The sequence below is a fragment of the Macaca mulatta genome, chromosome 5 (assembly GCF_049350105.2).
Source record: "Macaca mulatta isolate MMU2019108-1 chromosome 5, T2T-MMU8v2.0, whole genome shotgun sequence".
Taxonomy (NCBI): Eukaryota; Metazoa; Chordata; class Mammalia; order Primates; family Cercopithecidae; genus Macaca; species Macaca mulatta.
This window is the reverse complement of record NC_133410.1, coordinates 107,631,339-107,650,619: the sequence shown is the minus strand read 5'-3', so window position 1 is coordinate 107,650,619 and position 19,281 is coordinate 107,631,339. Positions and strand designations below refer to the sequence as shown.

At 33.3% G+C, this 19,281-nt stretch overlaps 1 protein-coding gene and 1 pseudogene across 12 annotated transcripts in view; both read right to left on the bottom strand.

Annotated features, from left to right (window-relative positions):
- The window catches only part of RAP1GDS1 (Rap1 GTPase-GDP dissociation stimulator 1), a 171,996-nt gene that overhangs the window by 84,124 nt on the left and 68,591 nt on the right, over positions 1 to 19,281 (bottom strand). For 8 of the 12 annotated variants that reach the window (XM_015138854.3, XM_015138856.3, XM_015138859.3 and 5 more), the window contains exons 3-4: positions 16,096 to 16,218; positions 8,462 to 8,587 (exon numbers count right to left, since the gene is read on the bottom strand). In XM_015138854.3, coding sequence (XP_014994340.1) covers positions 8,462 to 8,587; positions 16,096 to 16,218 — 249 coding nt within the window. Of the gene's footprint in view, positions 1 to 8,461; positions 8,588 to 16,037; positions 16,219 to 19,281 lie in introns of all 12 variants that reach the window. The other 4 variants (XM_015138862.3, XM_078002021.1, XM_015138861.3 and 1 more) reach the window with 1 other exon arrangement.
- On the bottom strand, positions 5,754 to 5,882 carry LOC114678621 (U2 spliceosomal RNA; annotated as a pseudogene).

Here is a 19,281-nt window from a genome sequence, read left to right as displayed (position 1 = left end):
TCATAAAGTCATTTAACTCAATTATTTCCAAAAATTACCGAAAGTGAATTTTACATAGCATTTAAATAATAATGTATGTAATTTATTGTTCCAATTTATTACTCCAATTGTTCAAGATCAAAAGCTTTTATAAATATTGTAAATATAAAAGCTGTTTTTGTACCAAACTACTTCATACTTAAATTATGCTAGACTATATATACGTGTGTGAGCAAATGTAAAATGTATATATAGTTATGATATAGAATTTAATCTGAATTGACGACAGCATAGTTTCTCAAAGGGTAAAAACATTTTACTCAGCAGGAAAAATGTAAATTATTCACTTTTTTTTTTTTTTGAGACAGTCTTACTCAGTCACCTAGGCTGGAGTACAATGCTGTGATCTCAAATCACTGCCTCCTGGGTTCAAGCAATTCTCATGCCCCAGCCTCCCAAAGCCGGAATTACAGGTATATGCCATCATGCCTGGCTAGTTTTTTCTTTTTAAATAAGAGATGGGGTTTCACCATGTTGACTGGACTGGTCTTGAACTCCTGATCTCAAGTGATCCACCTGCCTTGGCCTCCCAGAATGATGGGATTACAAGTGTGAGACACTATGCCTGGCCCTGAATTATTCACTTTTACTAGCATTTATTTTTCATATTTCCTCACCACCAAGGAAAATGAACCCTACTTGTAGCAAGGAAAATGCTGATCAAAAGTTGAGAAAGTTCTCAGTACTTCAACTTGTTTACAAATACGAAAATTAAAAAAATTTAAACAAAACCCTATTAAAAAGAGCAGTGGATAATATGTGTTGATAGGGTTTCAACAAGCAAACTGGAAATCTTACGTTTCACATATCTAAATTTTAATAGGTGAAATGAGAGTGGTAAAGGTAAGGAGAAAAAACAGATCTAGACCAAAAATGTTTTTAAACCCCCAAATAGGCCTCTATAATTAGACTTTTCCCACCCTACCTAAGTCCTGTTAATGAGGAAAGGAAAATTCTAAAGCCATTCAGCCTTCTGACTCAGAGAATGGGGGTGAGGTGGGGCAGGGGAAGGCAATCATATATGACTTCTTACTGAATCCAAGAAAAATCATCTAATATTTTTGGTATATGCAATAACCTCTCACAGGTTGCTTCTACTTTCGTATCTATAAAATTAAGAACAATGACTCAGAAATTACTATTTCATGTATTCCCTAAGACATTAGCTTTTTATAAAATAGTGGTTGGAAAGTAATCAAGCATGGGAAAAAAAGCAGTAATATGTGTTCTTTGTCCTACAATTTTTAAGGTAAACTTTATAGAATCTTGCATTTCTGAATACCATTTAATAAAAGAGGGATTTAAATTTAATACCAAGTACAAAAATGGAAAGATCATAGTTTCTCAAAGTGTAAACTATCTGAAGAGATAGAGTACTTAACATTGCTTAAACCTGGTACAGTGCTATGTAAGAACCAGCCAAACTGATAACTATCTGAGTACTGTCTCTCACTTCACATTATAATTCCGTTTTCTCTGCCGCAGTCACTATTTACCACACCACACTTGGCCTCCTATAACGGCTTCCTGAAATCTCTGCCTCACATCTCTGTCCATTCCAAAACTAGACTATATGATGCTACAAAACTGAAAATATCAATTTCTTCAAGTTACTTTCAGAGGCTCCTTCCTGTCCACATATAAAGTCAAAGTAATTCCTTAGCCTATAGACATTTTAAGTGCACACTATACATTAATGGATGCACAATCAAGATCTCTACCATAGCACACCTGTATTACTATTTGGCTATTTTAAAAAATCATATCTTCATGATTTACATGTTCCACAGCCCCAGTTCTGAACTTTCCCCCAAAACCACACACTTCCTACCATCATTCTGGTGTTGACTTTTATTAACAGATGAGCTTGACGTCTACCTTACTGGGAAGATAGAACTATACCCAGAAACACCTTTGAATGCCCTCTTTACTAATTAAGGTTTTTTCAATACTTTCATTTATCTTCTTTTTTCTCTATGGCAGAAATGTCCTTTCTCATTTTAACACCAACTTGTTTACTTGAGTTCATAATTTCACTTTTTTGGTCTATATTATTTCCCTATCAGTTATTCCCCTTCTAAGAAATTTACTCTGCTTTTGTCCCTGGGTCCTAACCCAAAAAATATGAATTCCTACTCCCTAAATCTTATTTTAGGGCTGTTAGGTTTTTGTTGATTTTTTTTCCATAAAAGTCCAATTTGGAGGGAGAAAAAATTACAGGGAATTCTGTCTTTCACATTAATTGCACAAACTCATTAAAATTATTGCTGTGAGCTACGCTTTAAATTTTTGTGTGTATGTGTATATATACCTGCTACCCCCACCTCCTACCTCAGGTACTGCTGAAACAACAAGGTCATTTCCCATAGAGAAGAGAATATATATGCTTTCTGGATAGGTGAAGTTTTAAAACTTTTTATTTAGAAGTAATTAGAGGTTCACAAGAAGTTATTTTAAAAAAAGGAAAAAAAACCACAAAAAGGTCTCACATATCTTTTATCCAGCTTCTTCCAACGGTAACACTGCATAACTCTACTAAGCAATAGCACAACCAGGACACTGACATTGGTACAATGTTGGACCTTATTCATATTTCATCAGTTTTTATATGCATTAGTGTATGTGTATGGCCATGCATGGTTCTAAGCAATTCTAACATATGTACAGATTTGTGTACCACAACTAAAGTGGTATTTTAAAATACTCACTTTCATGCTAGTCAGGTTTCCATCAAACTGATACTGGGCTCAAAAATCAAAGATAAACATGGTTTCTGGTCTCAAGAAATACAACTTGATATATCACACAACACAGAGAAAAGGACAAAGTACAATGAATGGAAACCAGAATTGTATTCTGGTTTTAAAATGAACTAGGAAATATATTCAAGTCAAAACTTTTTCAAATTTTTAAACCGAATCCTTTAAGCAAGTTTAGCCACCAAAAAACAACACACTTGGGATATACTACCCAAATACAACAACCTTCTGTAATGTTCTCAGTATTATTTCCCAGATTCTGTTGAAGATTAGTACAAGAAACAATCACATGGAAAACATCTGGGCAATTTTTGTAGAACAGTCACTAGGGACACTGTAATGCCAGTAAATATCCTTACATATTGTAACTAGGTATATGCACAGAATCATTTGGGGTATTAATGACACCCTGATAAGTCCCTCCTACTATTTTGTCTCAAAAGTTTTTTGATTAAAGAACTAAAATATTCCTTTCCATAATAAAATAAAAATTACAAGGTATATCAAGTTTTTTTTTTCCACATAAGCTGCCAAGAAGCTCAAGTGAAATCAGTGCTTATACACAGTTAAGCATATTATCCTTGCTTCCCACCAGATTTATCTTTGCTTCTCTTTATATGGCTTCTGGCTTTAATATCTTTATGTAAATATCTTTTCTATGTTGCTGTATGTATTACATTGAGTCACACACTTTTCATATAAACATACTTAATCCAAACAAATTTACTTTACTAATAAGGAAACTAAAATCAGAAAAATTAAATGACAACTTAGTGAATGGTAGAGCTGTAAATCACATTCATTTGCCATATCCACTTTCTAGGGGTTATATTAAAATTTTATACATTTATAATTATATTAATTTGTAAACGAATTCTTTTCTAAGTAATGCACTATTTGGTTAATTTCTTTAAAAAACAGCTACAGTTAATATTCTTATTTATTTTCATTCTGATAAAAAAATACATATAATGTGTGCTCTGTAATTGTCCTCAAGTTGTGTTCCTTTGTTCATTTTACTTTCTCTACCATTTAAAAAGTTCTTTAATGGCATATGCTTGTTTTTAGAGCTTACAACAGTGTCACAAAACAACATCTACTTCAATCTATATTTAGAATGTCTTTATAGTGGAATGCTTTCACGTGATAACAGTCATAACTACTATCTTTAAAAGTAGCAGTAACATATTGTTGCTTATTCTTATATACATGATGTACTTAAATAATAAAACTCATAAAATACAACAGATTGATGAAAACTGAAGAATCTTATTTTTATGCTACTTATTGACTGATAATTCTATTTTATTCTAAAACTGAGTAACACAGAAAATAAATACAAAGACTTACATGAGACTTTAATAACGTAACTAATATAACTCATCAAATAACCTAATTGATATCACTGAAATAAGCATTTATTTTAAATGATGGATATAAATAGTTCCATTTTGAATATAACTGTTGCAAATATACTCTGATTACTTTGGCGATTTCAAAGTATGTCTGCATTATATTAATATATACTTTTCTGACCAACTTACATGATAAAATATTGTAGAATTATTGGTAACTATTTTTCAGCATTTGCAGTAAGAACTATGATTCCTTCTACACTATTTTTATATAAAGAATTTTTATATATAAAGCCTTTATATTAAAATAGTGTAGCACAAGAATCACCAATATACAAATGGATACATGCATATGTTTCAGCATCCTTCCCATATATACTTGATGTCAATGAATAAACAATATTTCACGTCATAAACACTGGCCCTGGCAAGCCTGATTACCACCTCATTTTAATATTTATTTACTCATCAGCGAGGAAGAATACAACTTTTTATCTCATGTATGCAAGCATATCATATAAGCTTAAGTGTGCATATCTTTCCAATAATAGTACCAGTTACATAGTAAGCATTCACTTTATTTCTATAAAAAGGTATATTTGTTTAATTTTAAAACATCTTTATTTGATTTGTACATTATTCTTCCTACGTGTATAAAAAGGCACAAATATTTAATTTCATGTAATCATTTTCTTCTGGCCTCTACTAATATCTTTCAACTAGTAGATCAAGTAACAATTATTTCCTTACCTCAAGCAGTAATATCCACAAACAGAACACTAGTCTCAAATCACCAATTTATCCCCAGGAATTATAAATACAGGATGGGAATTTAACAAAAAGCTTTTTAAAACTATAAGGCCATTAAAGTATATCAGCAATTTAAAATGTGCACAGTTGCATAAACAAATCAATGAAATGAGGAATGCCACAAAGACAGCTATATAAGAACATAATCCTCTTTTTCACAACACCTTTGAAATGGAAGTGTAAACAGGCCAAAGGCACGCATTTCTGAAATATGATACTACTGCGCTTTAAAACCACATTCCCTGGTATATCCCATTAAACACACAATTTTGATTATTTCTTTCCAAATTGAAATACAACTTTCCTTTCTTGTCTGATCTGAAAGATGTCAAAATTCTCATAAAAAGAGTTATTTTGGCAAAGTTAAAGGGCAGAAGAATTTTAAAATATTGCTTATATCAGAAGTCTGTTTGGATACTTCGAAAGAGAAATCCATAAATGAAGTGCCTTGCAGCTCTCTGGAAGAAAAAAGATCAAGCATTTTAAATGAAAAACGTTCCCAGCCAGTGATTCTTTCATCTCTATATGCAAGAGGGAGACTGGGATTCAAAAAGTTCATCAGCAACAAAACTTTACTCCGTCCCATTTAGCAGTATGCCAGTTTGTTACCTCAAGTTAGGATTACATAAGGCCATTTTCTTTCATTAGGAAAAGTTCCTAAAATGGGCACTGTCAAGGCTGGTAAAATTGAAATCTGACCTAGTTTTTCTCCAAAGATTTCCACGGATTTTATGGTAATTCTTTCTACAGTTGGAGCTCACTTCCTTTCAAATACACTATGCTAACTGAAATATGCTAGCAAATGCTTTACTTTTCATGTGTCAAAGTAAAAATCTACAGAACATGTATGAATTTGTCAAATTTTTATCTCCAATAGTGAATTCTACACTTGATCTTAGCCAAAAGGCCAAGAAGTGATCTAACAGTGAATTCTTTATACCACTTTCTATTTACATCAACTTTACTATCTACTGTAAGCCTACGATCATACTGAATAAACCTACGTTAAAAAAGTTATTCATCTGGAGTACATTAACAAAATGGAAATCAACTGATTAGCCCCATAGGTAAGTTTGATAAAACACAAATATATGAACTCTTTAAAACATACTTTATTTGAAAGAAAAAGATTATTTGTATTGATCACAGGGCTATCATGTAGTTTTCTATACTCCTTTTAAAAACGAAGCATTACATTCCCGAGAGTGAAGAAGGTTGATGAATTAAAATAAAAGCCACTAAAAACTTGTTTAAAAAGGAAAACTATCCAGTTGTCACAAAATAAATTGAGAAATGCATTTCAAGTAAATTCCCCAATCAACCACATACCATCACATTTACAGGGTTTTATATTATTCTTGTAATTCAAGTATAAACACTGTAATTGTCCTGCAATCATTCTAGAGAAATCACTAAGAAGTTCACAGGATAAAAGGGTAAGAAAGCATGCAGTCTATGGAAATTATATGCATATGAAAGCATAGCACAATACATTTTCATCACCTGATTTATAGTAAGTAATAAATCACTTCTTACATTCACTTTTAAGACTTCAAACTTCATTTCCTGAACTAAAGTTTAAAAGTATAAAAATATGGCCTGTATTTACTATGCTTAATTAATCATTTAGCTATGACTTCCATTGAACTAAATGAAGATAAGTTGGTCATAAATATTTATAATAAGAAACAAATTAACTTCATAACTTAAAGGATATCCATAGAATTTTATATTGTATATCCCATAAGATAAAGTAAATAGATATAATAAATACTATAATAATGGACTTCAGTTTCATCAAAAGAATAATCTTAACTAGACATTTATTACCCTAACTTCAAGGTTCTTTAGAATACACAGGAAATAAAATTACTCTATCCCATTAAAAACCAAAGCAATATGAAACAAAATATCACTGTGTGTATTTCTCCTATTTTGTTAATAGGAAAAACTCCAGGACAAAAGTTCTCAAAACAGGTAATATTCTCTATGTTCAAACAATGTATAATTCAAGAATAACTAAAATGAACAAGGTTTAAAGAATACTTTTGGTACCCTTAAATTCTAGTAACAAACACAGAAAAGTAACAATAAAAACAGTAATAATCAATACTCTCCAAGTACATGTAACTAACCTTTGACTACTACTCAGCTGAGGTCTAATATATACTGCTAACATTAATCATATAAATATATAATAAATGATTCAATCTTGAAAGTTGATATTATAAACTATGGTGCTTAATAAAAATCCTAAATAAGAAAACACAAAATTATAAACATAAAGCAATAGAATTTTGTAAATAAAGCTAATACCCTATGATAAAAAGAACTGGAATGAAGGAGCAGATAGGCAGATTTGCAGGCTATATTGGGGACTGAAAACTGAAGTTAAAATTCATATTAAGACATCTATGTCCTCAGATTAATTACTGATATTTCAATACTTATGGCTATTGTAACTCCTATTTCAGAAAAAGTAAGAAAAGGAGAATAAATGAGGCTAGCTTTACCACTACTGCTATATATAAGTTATAACTGTAGTTTCAATCTTTTTCCCTACTTCTTTCTTATATCATAAATGAATATATTTATGTCCTTTCTTTCTGGCTCATATGCACAAATCACTTTTTGAAGGACTGCCTATTATAAAAGCGCCAAATCGTGTGTGTTTATAACAAAATAAAACTCATTTGAGTTAAACACTCAATGGGAAAAATAAGCATTAAAAGTTATCCTTGTTATAGAAATAAAACTAAATTCCTACGAGGCTTTACAGGTGAATGATAAAATATGTGTTTTGGCTCAGCAAATAGAACTCTAAGGAAAATCAGAATAAGCCTAGTTAAGCTAAATATACTTAAAATATTTTTCTGTATTTTGTTTACATGTAGAAAGGGGAAGTAGAAATTGTAACGCTGTTACAATATACCCATACCCCAGTTCTTGCTTTCTTTTTGCCTAGTAGAACAGTATATTATAGAAGGTGGTGAGGATGACAATGATATAATGACAAATAGGAATGGAGTCAATGCGAATGCAATGGGCCAATCTAGCTTTTGAGAAGAGTATGGTTTTTATGATTGGTTTTACTGAATTGCAAGTAATTAAAAATGTATTTGGACAGACGTAGAAACTTTAAAAAATTGTGTCCATAAGCATTCCCATTCAGAGATAATACTTCAATGAAACCTAATTGAGAAGATGCACATATGTATTTTGTCTAAACTTAAAGCCCCAATTTCTTAGAAACTGACTTAATTTCCTCTGAAAATATCATTTGTGATAATAGAGGAAAACATTTTATTTCCTGTGATTTCTTAGATAAGAATACAATGACCCGAATCTCCATAAATTCTGCTAAATAAGCAGTGCTAAATCACGCTGGCCCATGTTAGTGTTTTAGCCTAGAAAAGTCACTGCTAACACCAAAGTAGATTAGTCTGAATATCATAATTCTTAAAAATATATGTGTATTATTGAGATGTCAACACTTACGGCTATCGTAACATATGTTTCCTAGAGCCCTGCCTGTTTGAAGCAGCACTTCCTGGTCTTTGCTATTTAGCAGCTGCACCAGTGGTGAAATCAATCCAGCATCCACACATGGAATTCGCATAAACTCTGAAAATAAGAGACATATTAATTAAAAATCTAACAATTCACAATTTACATAAATCACCTCCCCTAATAAAATAAATACCTACTTTTAATATGTAGTATTTAAAAGTCACTTTGAAAAGGTGGCTGAATATTTGAAGAGTACATTTCTGTTCAAAAGTACCCTGTTATAGCCCTACTAAATGCTTCATAAAATACACAAAACTGACTGGGGTCATATTTTTGTTTGCTGACAGTCTCTGCCATAAACCAAAGGGATTTTTAATTAACTTATGTCATAGCTAATTTATCACTATCTTCTCGTAATAACTGGATGTGCTTTGGAAGCATTATGTGTGATGATGGAAACAATGGCAATGTATTTCTATGAGCCTGATAATTAAAGTACTAGAGTTATAAGCTAAGCCATCATAATGTCTAATTTTTCACTGTTTTCTAAAAAAGGCTATATATATATATATAGGCTATATGCATATAAATATATATATGTTTATATATTTGTTTATATATGTAATATGTTATTAAATACATATAAACATATATTTATATATATATAGCCTATATATATATATAAAAAAAAAGGTTTCAGTGAACCGTTAAAAAATAATATGTCCTTTTTGATTGGTAAGATATGGTGGAATCATCCTCTTCTTATCTTCACTCCCGTCCTTTATTAAAATCCATTTTATGGCTCATTCATATCTGCTGCTATACCCACACATTTACAGGTCTAAATAATCAAATGTTAAGATTTCTTAAATTTCAAATTCATTTTTTCCTTATCTTTATGGCATGCCATTCTCTTATGTATTAACTCCCCATGATACCACCACAGTCATGATTAGAAAAACTTTTTTTTTTTTTTTACAGTGTCTCATGATGGACTACTACAAAACATAAGGAAATATGTAACTGGTGAAATTTCTCCAATAACCAATAACTGAATTACCTTTTTGGACATCACAACTCACCATAAGGATGTTCTGGTTAATAAAGTTAGTTAACAAAGAACTAATTTATCCATCTATAGCTTGTCCTACTAGAAAAATCACTACCTTTTCCCTCTATCAAATTGGTCTACCCCTTACTTTGTTCCACAGGTACCCTCATAAGCAATCCTCCCTTTCTTTCCCTTCATTTTCAAATTCTTAGAGCATACCATATAGGATATTTTGTCAGCTGTCACCTCTGAGACAACTTCTTTTCCGCCTAAAATAGCTGTAAATCACAGAGGTATTCCTCTCTCCCTAAATAAAGGATTTAATTCCTATCATCTCCTTCTTTCTTACTCTATCACTGAAAAATCCCCTGTCATGTAAACTTCTGATTGAGATTATTTCCTATCTCAACAACTAAGCTTTGAGTTTATCACTGATGTTATCAAACTCAATAGTATTAAGTATCCTACTACTCATGCTAAGAAAATGAATTATCCTATACATGTTCATGAATTCAATGACCATCTATAGGAGAGGACACACCAATCTTCTTATCGACCTCTTTAGTTAATTGTTACTTGACACCCTTCATAGATTTCAAATCTTTTTTTCCTTGAGACAAGGCCTTACCCTATCACTCAGGCTGGAATGCAATGGCATGATAATGGCTCACTGTAGCCTCGAACTCCTGAGCTTAAGGGATCCTCCCTGACCTCAGCCTCCTGAGTAGCTGGAACTACAGGCGTGTACCACCAGGCCTAGATAATTTTATTTATTTATTTATTTTTGAGACGGAGCTTTGCTCTGTCATCCAGGCTAGAGTACAATGGCGCAGTCTTGGCTCACTGCAACCTCTGTCTCCCGGTTCAAACGATTCTCCTGCCTCAGCCTCCCGAGTAGTTGGGACTACAGGCTAGTGTCACTACACCCAGCTAATTTTTGTATTTTTAGTAGAGATGGGGTTTCACCATGTTGGCCAGGCTGGTCTTGAACTCTTGACCTCGTGATCCACCTGCCTCAGTCTCCGAAAGTGTTGGGATTACAGGCATGAGCCACCATGTTCAGCCAATTTTTAATTTTTTTATAGACAGAGTTTCACTATGCTGCCCTGGCTGGTGTCGAACTTCTAGTCTCAAGTGATCCTTCCGTTGTGGCCTCCCAAAGTGCTAGGATTATAGGTGAGAACCACCAGGCCTGGTCTAGATTTCAAATCTTAAATTAACATGCTACTAACTCATATTAAAGACAGATGTTCATTATCGTTTTCACTGAAGTATGCCTGGTTCCCAACAGTAAGGTGATTTCATTGATTACTAAAACAAGAAATTTAGGAATGGTCTGATTTGCACTCATTCATAAATAAAACTTGTTTATCTTATTATTTTACTTGTTTTGTTACTGCTATTCTTCAGGCAATGGCAACATTGATGAATTGCTGTGTTTCTTTTATGTTTTGCCTATATGATACCAATCTTTCAAAATTTTGACTCTACAATCAATAGCTTCAAGTATTCTTGGAATAGTAGAGGGTAAATAATTACAGAAAAATTATGGAATCAAACTCTTTGGAACCATTTTTTACTCAAAAACATATAAAGATAAAACAAAGCTAATACATTCCTCAGCTTTTAGTCACTGTCAGTCTCTGGATAAAGTAAAAAAGAATTTCTTCTAAAAATCTTTTGCTTTTCAGCTAATTTACTTTTTTAACCAAAGAGTGGTAGCCCTCGCTTTCTAATTTTAAAGACATAAAATTATCATGCTTCAGGCAGATATATTAAAAAAAAAATGCCAGGGATGTGTAAGAATATGTTTAAAATGTTATACATACTACATTAGAGAAGCTTCAGAATGGCTGACAGTCATCTTTCTTCAAAGGGGTTCCTACTACCTATACCTCTGCGTTTCACATCAGCTACCTTTCACAGCTGGCTGGATTCTGACTCAATAGCCTAAAAAATGGTCTACTTCGAAAGATTTCCTAAAGAACAATGGCAATGAACTTAAAAAGAAACAGGCAAAAAATCAGATTCTCTCTAGGTAATCTGAACTCAGAGAACTGAAAATTTTGGTTCGGGGAGGGGGCAGTACTGCAAGGGAAAGAGGCTGAAACCAAGATACATGCAGAATGACAGCGAATAGAAATCAAAGTTAGTGGATGCCATTATGCTGCAGAAAGCAGGAGCCATTAAGTATTTCTGCATATTTGTATTTGCCTACACAACACAGAATTCTTTTTTTTTTTCTTTGCAAAACATGTGTAGGTTAATGTAGAAATTCAATACAGAGGTTTTAAGGAAATAGGTACTGCTCTATTTCAATATCAATAAAAATAAAAAGTTGATTTCCACCTAAGACCAATGTTGTTCCCTTTGACTGTAGTAATATATTCATTAAATAATTGTTGATTATTTCTATTCTTTTCTAAATCTAGAGTGTTAACGTTTTACTTTCTTGCTTTTACTTTCTCAAACCTACTTGAATTACACATTTATTCAGCAGCATCATAAAGTACAGGCTGTGATGAAAACCACAAAATAAAATTATCTTCTTTTATATACACTGAGATTTATATCCCCCTCACATCTCCTCAAATATTAAAAAACATAATGTCTACTTTCTCCACTTTCAGCTACCTGAAGAAACTATTTTATTAAAACTCTTTTAAACCAAAATTTTCAAGCCAAATAAAAACACTGAGTAGTAGAGTCCACCTCAGTGTTTATTAGACTAAATCATTATATTCACGTTTGAATTTTCTCTAATAACCTCCCTGTGTTAACGCTTAGCTTTTTATATTTTTATTCTGAAAAACAAGGAAAACCATGAGGCATGAATACAAAGAATGAGTCACTTTTATATGTGGGTTGTCAAACTGACATTTATATTTTTCATTCACACTTTGTACTGCCCTTGTTTTTAAAGAAGTACTGGCCAGGCACAGTGGCTCATGCCTGTAATCCCAGCACTTGGGGAGGCTGAGGCGGGCAGATCACGAGGTCAGGAGTTCGAGACCAGCATGGTCAACATGGTGAAATCCCATCTCTACTAAAGATACAAAAAATTAGCCGGGCGTGGTGGCGGTCGCCTGTAATTCCACCTACTCGGGGGACTGAGGCAGGAGAATCACTTGAACCCAGGAGGCAGAGCTTGCAGTGAGCCGAGATCGCGCCATTGCACTCCAGCCTGGGCAACAGAGTGAGACTCTGTCTCAAAAAAAAAAAGAAAAAGAAAAAGAAAAAAAACGTACTGATAATAATTCTTACAAAATGACGGAGGTTAAGCTTCCAACACTGAGGTCTGAAGGTATACTTTCAACTACTTGACAACACAGTGCATTCTTCTGGAGTCTCAACTTTATTCAATGATTTTTCTAGGGCACACATGCATTTCATACTAAAATAAACACGTACATGTACCTGTTATGGAATAGAGGGCAAAATTAAAATCAATAAAATAGAACAGGAGACTTCTGTATTTCTGGTTAGTGCTCTTCCCAGGTCCTCTTGGGTGTAAACTTTCACTCTTTTGTTGTTAAGAGCACTCAGGTGGAAGTTTTGATAAACACTTTGCAATATGATAAAGTACACAGAAGAACAAAAAAGTGTAATGTTAATCGAAACTCCTGATTCTGTACTGCTTTAGACTGAAACTTGGTTCTCAAGCTTTATACTCATCAGTATCACCTAGAGGACTTGTTAAAACAGATGGTTGGGCCCACTCCTGAGTCCCTGATTCAGTAAGTCTGGGTGAATGGATCCAAGAATTTGCATCTAACAAGTCCCCGGATGAGTCTGTTGCTGCTACAGGTCAAAGGCAGGGAACTGCTATAGAAGAACAGACAAACAGCAGTTCAACTTTTGCTGGTTTTTACACATTTTCACATCAGTTACCAGCCCAGTCTTTCATGTTACATGCTGCTACCCCTGTACTCAGACCACCTCTACACATTCCACTGCCATCATAAAATCTCATTTACTGAAAAGAAATGAAAGGAGAGAAACAAACTAGTGAATAAAATCCAACTATTATCACTTAAGTGTGACGACAGTCAAGATATTTAGCCTCTGTTTTCTCATGTGTATAAAATAACCCTATCTCATAAGGGATTGAAATAATGTAGACAACACTTAAATTATGTGAGCACAAAATCATAGCTAGCATTAGGAAGTATTACTATTATTATTAAATACTTTTGAGAGTCCAATTCTGAAATATTCACAGATATGTCATATCTTGCTTATCTGTCCTTTGCCTCCTATCAGTCTTAAGTCTATTATATAAAGGAATAATACATTTAAAAGGTCTAAAAAATCTTTTACTATAATTTATGGTCAAAGCTACCCTCCCACATTAAACTCGCCCATGGAACTTCTTACAAATCCTCTAAATTTTGAATGTCAGCATAAAGGTGTGTTAATTTTTAAAGATTCTTTTTCTATGTACAAAAACTTATTTGGGGTTTACGTGAATCGAAGAAGTGTATGCTAATATTTCTCCTCTGTGCACAGTAAAGATGAACTAATTACCTTCCAACCTCATATTCTCTGGTTCATACAATCTTTTTCATCGTCAATTTCTACCAAGAAATACATGCCCAATCAGTATACTATGTTGTGCCAGGTTGCACTTCTGAAGTTATGTATTTCTTTTGAAAAGAACACTCAATGGCCAGACTCAGTGGCTTATGCCCGTAATCCCAGCACTTTGTGAGGCCAAGGTGGGAGGATCCCTTGAATCTAGGAGTTCAAGACAAGCCTGGGCAACATAGGGAGACCCTGTTTTTACAAAAAATAATAATAATTTAAAAATTAGCCAGGCATGGTGGCACATGCCTACGGTCCAGCTGCTCAGGAGGCTGAGGTGGGAGGATTGCTTGACCCCGGGAGGTCAAGTCTGCAGTGAACCGTGATTCTGCCACTACACTTCAGCCTGGGTGACACAGTAAGACCCTGTCTCAAAAACAAACAAACAAAAAACCACTCAACAAGATTCTGGTCCACTTTCTCAGCCAATCACTTAAAAAAGTAATTGGCTGTGGTCATGGAGTAATAAACATACCAATGTATTGTATTTATTTTAACCAGTGGAGGTTAGTGATATGCCCTTTATCAGCCTCTGATTAAAAGCATAAACATTAAAAATTCTATGATGTCTTTAGAACATAGCTATCATCTACTAGAGTATTACTACAAGAAACTCTTCAAAGCAGAGTTGTCATAAAATTGTGACAGAGCATTATGAGGAATTTTATTAAGTAAGACAATAGAGGAATGGCAATCCATTTCACAAAAATCTGTTATCCAAAATTTCTGATTTTACACTACAAGAATGCTTAAGAAAAAGGATTTTAAGATAAAAATTGTGGAGTCTCTACCTTGATTTCTGGAACTCTATACTGTGACTCTAACAAAGTTAAAAATAAAAGACTTGTTCTTAAAAACCAAGATGCTTGTATCTAAGAAAATTCAGATAAGGGTTGGTCCAGGTTAACAAGCAATGTCTGGAAAGAATTCATTTTCAAACTAGATCTGCTTCTTAGATGTGACATATAAGAGTGATAAGTGGCCAATTTTCTAACAACCACCAAAAAATGATATACCAATATGGAATCTAACTTGAAATGCATTTTCAGAACCTCCACACAAATGACAGTTTCATACAATTTTCTTTCTGGCAACACACCTAAAAATACATTGTTTAACCAGCCCAAACCAACATATACTGACTGATACTTTACAAAATCACCTGCCATGATGAAGCCAGAATTTTTAAATTCCTTCCCTTTAAAGAATAATATATGAATCATATTACAATAAAAGGCTAAAAAATAATGTAAAACTGACAAATTGAGGCACACTAAAGGTATTATATATAGTATGGCCTTCTCTTATGCTTAAAAATTGTTTTAGGAATTCAGTGTTTTTCTTAAACTGACTGAACTAAAACCACTTGCAAATATTTATGCTATAATTCACCCAAAGAATCTCTCAGTGTATAAATAGTACACAATGGGATGGATTAAGTATTCTATAATCTAAACTTTGTTGTCATTATTGTTTTTCCAAAGTATTCTTACATGGAAACTTAAGAAATATATGTTTTCCACAAAGGTAAGTGTAGAAAATAGAACATATATTCCAACTATACTGTTGAAGTGCCAATGTCGGAACAATAGGCAAAACTAAAAAAGAACAGTGAGTTTATGTGGGTATAACACAAACAAACATAAATATTTAAAAATATATTATCTCTTATGCCAATAAAGATGAATGACTCGGTGGCAAGTTCAAGAATCTTATACCAAAAGTAATAAGTAACACAGGTACAGCTGAGGGCAGCAGAGCTTTCCCATAATTCTACTGAGAAGGAATAGGTTATCAAATGAGACATGTATGAATGACTGTAACTATAGCCATTTAAAACAATTACATGAAGAGTCAAACAAAAGATAGATAGAAATAAAAAACATCTAATCTACAAAATTAAAACATAAATTAATAAAGCATACTGACAAGTAAGATGTAAAACTGAAGATGTTCCCAGCAGAAAAGTTCTTGAGGTAAACCTCACCATTTTTGGCTACTTCTGCTATGATGTTAGCTACTTTGGCTTTGCAGGAAGACTGTGGAGTCAACAGACTTGCAAACAGCTGAAGTATTCCACTTGCCTGGATTTTTTCACTTGTTTCCGTATCTAAAAGAGATACACACAAAGAGCTTCAATGAAAATCTTTAATGGTAAGACTGACAACCGTTATCTACAATAAATTATTCAAGAATTTTTCCCACCCATAATATAAATTAGTTTCAGTATACATTCATATATATGTGTTTATATAAAATTACCTTCTGCTCCACAAGCTGCTTTCACCTTGAGTTTTAATCTGCACAAAACACCTGATAATATATTTTGTTTATTTACAGCCAGACTATAAAGTTCTCTCTGAATATATCATTTGTGTACCAAACTTCCTCTCAGTGTTAGTTCTAACCCTGTCTATTCAGAATATAAATGCTTTTTTTCTATATCTCTTCTGAATTCTAAGAGCTATCACTTTATATAAACTCTATGGTTCTCTACAATGCCATAGGCAACTTTTAAAAATGGCAATTATATAGGCAACAAAACTCACCTCCTATCATTTTATATGGAATGAAAAGTGATAGTCAAGGGATTACACGGTTCCTATGACTACTATGTTTTTCATACAACTCATTCACATCACCATTAATGAAGAAGGGAAATAGCACATTGCAACAACCCATAGTATTCTGAATTCTATTTGGTGACACAGAAATTCAAAAGGCCCTACTTCTTTTCTTTCCTTCTTTTTAAAATACAAATAACAGGCCTAAAAACAAGCTACTTCATGTATGTTAAAAAGAATGACCTATTAAAATATAAGATAAAAATAAAGAAAAGCTCAAAGAAATAAAATGATTACTTGTGAACAATGAAGAGAAATGGCATGTGTTTAAAGCTAGAGGGTTATAAGGCTCATTAAAACATTCAATTGAAATTTGTTTCTATATGTAGCTCCTCTATGTCCTTTAGGTCCTTGGATATACATACAAGTAATAGAGAACCCTAAAAATTTCTTGTTAACTAAATGGTAGCTGATGTGATCAGTAAAGAGTAGGAAAATCATTTTTTATAATTTGAGAAAGTCCACAAAAAAGTAAGTAGCATATTTCTTTATAATAAGTGCTGATTGTTTAATACAGTTTTTCAAACTGTGGGTCCCAATCCATTAGTGAGCACTAAAATCTACTTGGGGAATGAAGACTAGAAACTGGTTAAAAAGAGAGAAAGAATTAACAACATCTACAACAACAAAAAAGAGAAAAAAAATTGCACATGGTAAGGTCAAACACTACTACTGAAATTTTGGTATGAATTATGTATATGCATATGCATATGCATATGTAACTGTAAGTATATACGTACTGTATGTAAAATGTATTTCTAATTATGGGTTTGAGGAAAGCGAAAAACCATTGCTCCATGTACCCCTTGACTACCAGGATTTGGAGTTAAGGAATGATAACACTCCAGTTTATGCTTTTATTTTATTGGACTAAAAAATATGTTTTTATGGTACCACTTGAAAATGTGACACCTATTTTTTTTTTAAAGCAAAAAGCCATAAAGAGCTAAACTTAATTTGCCATGTTACAATCTTTTCTTTTCTGACCATTGCTACTAGAAGATATATAACCTTAGAACATTGGGTCATACTGCCCCAGGGGTCTAGCCCCACCATCTGCTGGTACTGGGATGACAGCAAGTGTCTGGCATAAGGCATGAATCATGATTAGATATGAAGCCGAGGCATTTGTTGTGTGTGGAGGCGAGCAGTTAACTGCAAATCACCCATGCATGTCTCATTTAACTATAACTAAAAGAGTGGCTTAATATCAGAGTAGAATGTCAGGGGCAAGGGGAAAACCAAACAAAACAATGCTAACTCTTGCACTCCAATGACACTTTCCACAGATTAAATCCAGGGAGCTGGGAGAATAGCTGTACTAAACAGGAATCCAGAATTTGAAAATAGTATTTTCACTGCTATTACCAAAGAAATAAAAGGGAAAAATATAACCTGTTTTTTCATATAAATCTGATTTACAATTTAGAAAAATCTAACAGGGATTATTTTTACCTGCTAGCATACAGATTTCTATATAGGTTTAGAATGTAAATGTCTGGGAACTACCATTTTTCTTTGACATAAAAAAGTAAAGAACAAATTTGTACTTTATCACAAAAACACCACTGTCCAATAATTAATTACAAAGTGTATTCTTTTTTATTTTTTAAGCTTTTATTTTAGGTTTAGGGTACATGGGTAGGTTTGTTACATGAGTAAATTGCGTGTCATGGGGGTTTGGTGTAAAGATTATTTAGTCACTCAGGTAATAAGCATAGTACCCAACAGGAAGTTTTTCAATACTCATCTTCTACCCTCCCTCCTCAAGTAGGTCCCAATGTCTGCTGTTCCCTTCATTGTGTCCATATATCCTCAATGTTTAGTTCCCACTTCATATATATATACACACACATATATATGTGTATATATATATTTTTTTCTTTGATGAGACAGAGTCTTGCTCTTTCAACTAGGCTAGAGTGAAGTGGTGTAATCTCAGCTCACCGCAACCTCTGCCTCTCGGGTTCAAGTGATTCTCATGCCTTAGGCTCCCAAGCAGCTGAGATTACAGGTGTGCACCCCAACACCCAGCTAATTTTCGTATTTTTTAGTAGAGATGGGGTTTTGCTATGTTGGCCAGGCTGGTCTTGAACTCCCAGCCTCAAGTGATCTACCTTAAGTGGTTCCCCAAGTGCTAGGATTACAGGCGTGAGCCACCATGCCTGACAGCTCCCACTTAAACGAGAATGTGTGGTCTTTGGTTTTTTGTTCCTGCGTTAGTTTGCCTAGGATAATGACCTACAGCTCCATCCATGTTGCTGCAAAGGACATAATCTCATTCATTTTTATGACTGTGTAGTATTCCATGGTGTATATGTACCACATTTTCTTTATCCAGTATATCGTTGATGGGTATTTAAGTTGATTCAATGTCTTTGTTAATGTGAATAGTACTGTGATGTGTGTGTCTTTATGGTAGAATGATTTCTATTCCTTTGGGTACATGCCCAATAATATAACTGCTGGGTAGAATGGTAGTTCTGTTTTAAGTTCTTTGTAAAATTGCCAAACTAATTTCCACAATGGCTGAACTATTTACCTTCCCA